Here is a 7205-nt window from a genome sequence, read left to right as displayed (position 1 = left end):
AAGAGGTAAGTAATGATTTACATAGGGCCAGATAGGATCTTGGGGAGCCCGGGGCACTTTATATTTGGGGCCCCTCAACATAAAAATAAATTACATGGCAAATAACTATACTGACTAAAGTGAGTGATAAACCGCAAAATCTGGGGGATGGGTATGTTAGCTTCCTACATATATAAAAATGGATGGTGACACACTGCTTTTCTTCTTCCTGATGCCACCCCCCAACAGTATTAAAATAATACATCCATTGAAATGCCCCGTATTTTAGTGGGGGACGGGAGTGGGTGTGCTTCTGCTCCACGGATAATTAATAACTAAATTGAAAGTGTTTAGGAATAAAATCCTTTGGATTCATGGCATTACTTATTATATTTATTGAAAAACTTCTGCCCCGTCAACACATAAGGTCATTAACGGCGAATATGAAATATAGCAAATATAGCGATAGGGTGGGTAAGTAAGGATTTTTTTGTGGATTTCCAAAGTGGTTAATGGTTAAAACAAATGGATGTGCTAGACATCAAAAGTTCATATAGCATTATAAGTATTGTGACGAAAAGGGTAAAAATGAGCTAGTAATTAGGTTAAGAGGACAGAAAGAGGATGAAGATGAGAAGGAAAAGAAAAGAAGAAAAGACCATGCAAAATTAGCTGAGGCGAGGGCTGAGGACCAAGGTTGGGGTGATCCCATATATTGGGCCTCAGTCTCTGCCCCCCCCCCCCCCCCCGCACACACACACAACAAAGTGCAGGGGATTGGGGGGTAGGGTCACGGCATTAGGTACAAGCACTGATGACGTCAGCGTTTTAGGTTGATTGCAACCTTTCCAAAATGACATGCTTATATTGCAAATAATAATGTAATTTAGGACTTGAAATAGTTATATATTAAATTACATGTAAAATCATGCAAATCGGACATCCTACATTAAATCAATTGTACACAGCAATAGTCAATCCCTTCGCGTTCCAAGACTGGAATGTACACACGTCAAAGGCGACTAAAGTTCCATCATCATTTGGATTAGGCCTAAAGTTCGCATTCCGGCCTGCAATAACCTTCGCATCAATCCTCTCAGAACCTTGTTACCAAGCTCTGTATAAGTATATATATTTGTATAACCACTCTCTGTTACCGGAGCCAGTAAAAATCTTGGGAGTGTCATCTACTTCGTTAGTCAGAAAGGTACAGAATTTTGCACGGTGTTATACACGGGGTTTTGGAAAACTGCTATCGAGAATAAACATAGACAGCACAGTTTGTGTCTATTAAATACCTTAAAATAGATTTCCTTTGGTGCTCTATGGAAACTAAGGCCTAAAGACTGGTTTCAATTTAATTGCTTTATTTCTCGATTCATTAAATCATGAGCTTATCAATGTCACTAAATAAATGTTAACTTGTGTGTGGAAGCACAAATGAGATCAAAATAACTGAAATAACTTCAGAAACCAAGTTACAAAATGGCTAAAATTGTATGCAAAATGAAAGCAATACACACAAAACACCTATAACCCAAAATATACCATAAATGGCAAGTACATTATATATATGAAAAAGTAGAGACCAAATTCATAATAAAAAAATACCACAAAACATCAACAAATTCCTTTCCTCAGAGAGAACTGTTCATATATTCAGAAATCAACAAAAGGTAATAAATAATAAAGAAACTCTGGATAATAGATTTATTTTCTGACATTCCTTTGGCCAGTCTGTCAGGCTCAACATACCTTCCATTAGATTAATAAATTGTTAAGATTCTGTATAAAAGTTTAGATAAATATCAACAGCTGCCTAATTAATAGTATGAAGTTAAATCATATTAATAAAGTCGTTTACCTAAAGGCTGAACAAAATGAAAAATATTAATGCTAATTGGAAATAAACATTGACTGACTCAAATTTTCTCAGGAAGATGATACAAGGCACATTTTTGACATCATAAAAATACCCTTCTCAAAATTGACCGTTAACAACAATGAAATAATATGACAGATAATAACTACTAAACACACATCTTATAGTGTGGCTTCTAAAACTAAATTAATATTTTTTCCCCTTTTACGTAGAAAACCATGTATGAATATTTGTAATGATAATACAAGATGCTTTTGGCAGAGAAGACATCACATACCATAATGTACCCCTGAAAATGGGCAATATAAAAAAATGGGGAAAGTACCAATAGTAAGACTAATCACTGCTCATTATTATCATTATTATTTTTTATGCTCCTTATTAATATTTTTATGATAATGATTATTATTACTTTTGCTATTACCATCATTATTATTATGATATATTCTTATTACCCTCATTTTAATGCTCATAATTATCAATATAACAATAATCATCTTTACCTTGATTATTGCAATGATGATGATTGTGACACTTACAATAGAATAAAGTGTATTACTAGAAATACCAGCTATATCAGTAATACTACAAGTAATATTAATAGTAGCTGTAGTGATGATGAAAACAGTAACAATAATGGATGATATGATGGATGCTGATGATAAGATAAATGATGAGACCAATAAAATTTTGAATAATAATAATATTCATACTTAAATCACTAACAAGATCATAATAATGATAAAGATAATGTAAGAATCATAATAATAATCACATTATAATAACAATAAAAAGAGCAAATTCAAATAACACAATAAGAAGTACACTTTAAAATCCTGATTTAAAACATTTGTGCTGAATACCTAAAGGACATACCTAAATATAAAACTACTGACATATTGCCCACCTAACCAACAGGGTGCAGTTACACAAATTAAAGTGCTGGCTGAAAAGGAAAATATCCTTTGCTTCCAAGAAACTCGCATCAAATAAATGCAAATAGCAATATTTTCAGTTTCATAATCAGCCAGAGAGGCTTTGCAGTGACATTTGTCTATATCTTCCATGTCAATATTATTTTAGCATTAACTGACACCACAAAAAGTAATAGATTACTTTTTTTTTTTTTTCCTTTTTTTTGGTCAAATGGCATACTTGGTTTGCTGCTCAGACAATGAACACTTTTTACATATTTCTTGCAATATCTTCTTTTTTTCCTCAACTCTCCACATTAGTCCTATGACCATACTGTAAATCAAGTCTATAAAAAAAAAAAAAAAATAGTGCTTAATAATACTAAACACAATCTTTAAACCACCCTATAAAAAATTACAATGAAGTAATTCGTTGAAACAAATATACACTATAATAATACATGAATGAATAAATAAAAAAAACTACAACTACCATAACTACTTTAAAGTTGATTATAGAAAATGAGGGCTGGCAACGTTAGAGAACATTATAAAAATGACTTGTGACTTCAACATAGCCAAAATGCCATACATAATAACCACAATCAATATTAGTGATGGTACATTAACAGATCGATTGTGCAACGAAATTAAAGAGGTGCATTGCAAACATATACAAGTTGTTGCCAATTGAAGCAGGGTACAGAGGGGATATGAAAGATGAACTATCACTTAACCTTGGACAATACAGAGGACAAGGTGCTGAATCAAAGAGCAAGATGTGTGAATGGCATTTACAAAAGTCCTTGCAGATCAAGTGTGTTGCCAGGAATGGAGAAAAAAAAACAAAAAACTAAAGTGCACTAACTGAAGGAATTGAGAAGATCGTGCTAGCAGCGATACCTAAGAGGTAAACTGTAAATGCCTATCATTCTAAGCAGTGATAACCAGAAACAATGTCTCAACATAATGCATGTACACTGTTGTGAGTATGGAAATACAAGAATCCTGACAAGAATTATTTGTATAAGTACTAATGCAAACAAAAGACACATACTAACGGTGGTGACAAATGAAGAGAAAACAGAAAAAAAATACACAAAATGACTTGAATGATAAGTTCCAGATTAAGATTTCAATGATGAATTTGGACATATCTAGTATTTCTTTTGCAGCTTTCTACGCCTTCAACTTCTGAGCTTGGATGCTGCTCTTGAAGAATTTCAACCAATAAGCAGATGCAAATCCAAATAACCTAAATATAACACCTAGTAACCTGTGAGCCGTACTCATGTATAAAAGCTGGAAAACTCTTAACTATGTATAGAATGGAACTTACTTTAATGATGATTACTTGTTGAAAAGGCATGCATGTCTATATCTGCTAGAATTTAAAAATATTTTGGTTTCCATTGCAGTTCTATGCATACTCAGCAGCTAGTATAATCAAATAACAGTCCAGTTGCACAAAAAGATAAATGTTTTCTTAAAAACTAGGTAACATCCTGATACTTTACATCTGAACCCCTCCTGTATATCCATGGAGACAAGTTTTTAAAACTGGGGTACTACTTGTCCTATATATAGTACATAATTAAACATATAAAAAATTCAGGTTCCCTATGCATAATCCCTCGAACTAAAAACAAATTCAGGTACACTCAGCCAACCAGCATTTGTGTAAAAATCAAGTACTATAACAAAACTGTACCTTATCTACTTATGAAGTTATATATAAATTTTATAAAAAAAGAAAAGAAAAATCTGCTACATCAACAGCTAAGGTTATCAGCAGTTTTGGGGTTATTCTTTTTGCATTAGCAAATTTCTATTCATAACGATTTCAGTGCTATACACCTACTACATTTTAATAGCCCAATGCATCACAATCATCAAAAGAACTATTTCAAGCTTGACCTTTATAATAAAGATAGATTTGTCCATGTTCCTCCTGGACCCATCACCTAATTAGTACACAGTCTCGTCTTTCGTTACATTATCTTGCTAGATTTGTCAGTTAGTTTTAAAGCCATTGAAGCAGAAGTTATATCATGTCTTTAATATCACCATTCCATTTCATCAACTGCGATGGAATTAATTTTCAAAATTTCTTTTATATATATATATATATATATATATATATATATATATATATATATATATATATATATATATATATATAAATATCCCTTGCTAACAAGATTCCACACTGGGGGCCCCACAACACCCTTCTTCTACTTGTCTTCTGGGATGAATATCTCCACAGCATCGCCATCACTTGCTTTCTTTGCTTCTGCCTCTGCCTTTTTAGCTTTCATGGCTTCCTTCATGGCTCTTCTTCTCTCCTCCATCATCTTCTTCCTTGCTTCATCTCTGGCTTTTCCTTCTTCTGTTTTTGGACCACTTTTAGTAGATTTGGCTGCTCTTGCTGGTCGTGGAGCAGGCTTCTTTTGTGCCTGGCCTGTCATAACATTCTTACCAGACCCATCCACAGTGTCTGCCCATGACAGCTGAAATGAAAAAACAATATATATATGAAAAATTAAGACTATCAATATATAAAAAACAGCATCATCAAAACAAATTTATCTCAAACCTTAACTTAACCCACTGCCACGAGGGATGGTATGTATGTACATCATGCCCACTGTGAGTTTAGTCTATTAATTGTATTTTTACATAGATGGCCCCAAAAGTACATAGTCATCAAGGAGTCAGTCAGTAGTTCTACCTATCTCTCTTCTTTACCATTTTCCTTGATTTAATTAACTATTTTTATCTATGCTAGATCATCTTTTGTATTGTTAATAACACTGTAATAATCATGTCAATAATAATAATAATATCATTATTAATAGCATTAGAGAAAAAATGTAAGAAGGGGGTAATGAAGTGAAGTTGCATAGTCTACACATTAATTCCTTGTAGGCTGAGCAGTTGTGGAGCCACCAATGTGTAACTGCATTTCCCAAAAGAAAACTACAGTAAGCATGAAATGTTCTCAGCAGCATTAGAGGGTACATGATGATCATGTGTGCAAAATGCCAAAAATAATGTAAGAAATCCTGAGGTTTATAACAATGCATCTGAAACTAAGTAATGAAGGGGGTGGAGGCAGGAGGGAGCATAATGTAGGGTTCATGGATCAAAATAAAGTCTGACACTAATATAACCCTGTAACTCAATATTGATACATGATGCTGAGAGTACACATATACATGCACTCTCCACTGTGCTTTTTATACAGTGATGGATCAAGTCACCAAGGGAGATAGTTAGATTTTGGTGAAAATTTTATATTCTTAGTATTATTATTGCTACTAATAATGTAGATGATAACAGATGATAAATATTGATATTGATGATGACTGACAATGATGGGTGGTGATGATGATGGCTGGGATGACTACATCCGGGAAAGAATGCAGAGTCTGCTCTAACTATGGTAACTTTTTAGCCTCCTGTACTTATAATTTTTTCCCTGGGTATACAGTGCGTGGCACTCAATGAGCAATTGTACTGAGTTTGGTGAGTGATGCTCCAGCTGCCATTGGGTTAACAAAAAGACTTGGAATTGCAATCACACTGGTTTTTCCTTGAAATTTGCGTGTGAGTGCAAGTCACGACTGCTAAATAATTCATGCAATGATTTCAAGATACATTCAATTAGGTTGAATGAAATTGTTCCAATGCCATATTAGGAATCGTATGAAATATGAGAACCATGTACATTTCCCTCTATTTTCAATACATCTCACCACCTCTTCTGAGGTATTGCAAGATAGGATAAGAGGGTTAGTAAGCAAGAACTTAGCTTTGTCTTGGGAAAGGGAAAGCTGCAAATTTTATAAAATGTAAGAGCAAGGGGGCTTAAGTGCTGATGTATTTTTAACTAAATGATGATAAATATTTACCTAAATACTGGAAACTAAGAACCCCACTGCATCCAATAAAATATACAAAACTTTAACAAGGTGAGAACTTACCTCCTTCCACCCATTAGCCTTCAATTTTACTATCTCTTGAAGGGAGCTCTTGATATCATCAACCTGAATTGACACCATGTCCCAGAAGCCTGCCAAGTCTTCATTGGTAGTTGGAAATTCTTCTCCTTCTGAACCAGCCTAAATATATATAGAGAAAAAACATATTTAGAAACTAAACAGAAGAGGAAGGGGTAAGGAAGGATGAGGGTGATGAGGGGGGGGGGAGTGGGAGTGGGGGAGAATGAGGGGGATGGGAGGGGGATGGGAGGGGGATGGGAGGAGGAGAAGGAGAAGAAAGGAGGATGAAAACAAGAATGAGTATGGAGAGGCTACAAGGAATATAGTGTTTCATATAATGATCAACATGATTTTCAGACAGGGTACTCTCTCTCTCATCTTCATGTGAAAAAAAAAAAAAATACAAAATATAAAACTGTAGCATGA

The 7205-nt window shown here is 34.1% G+C and overlaps 1 protein-coding gene across 2 annotated transcripts in view; it reads right to left on the bottom strand.

The window, feature by feature from the left end:
• Positions 1–1675: 1675 nt before the first annotated feature.
• LOC125034504 overlaps positions 1676–7205 on the bottom strand; it is a 93842-nt gene continuing 88312 nt past the window's right edge. For both annotated transcript variants that reach the window (XM_047626329.1, XM_047626327.1), the window contains 2 exons: positions 6762–6899; positions 1676–5285 (listed from right to left, as the gene is read on the bottom strand). In XM_047626329.1, coding sequence (XP_047482285.1) covers positions 5010–5285; positions 6762–6899 — 414 coding nt within the window. In that variant the 3' untranslated portion in view covers positions 1676–5009. The remainder of the gene's footprint in view (positions 5286–6761; positions 6900–7205) is intronic.

This window comes from Penaeus chinensis, chromosome 18 (genome assembly GCF_019202785.1).
Source record: "Penaeus chinensis breed Huanghai No. 1 chromosome 18, ASM1920278v2, whole genome shotgun sequence".
Lineage (NCBI taxonomy): Eukaryota > Metazoa > Arthropoda > Malacostraca > Decapoda > Penaeidae > Penaeus > Penaeus chinensis.
The sequence above is the reverse complement of the archived record's forward strand: the minus strand, read 5'-3'. Positions and strand labels throughout refer to the sequence as shown.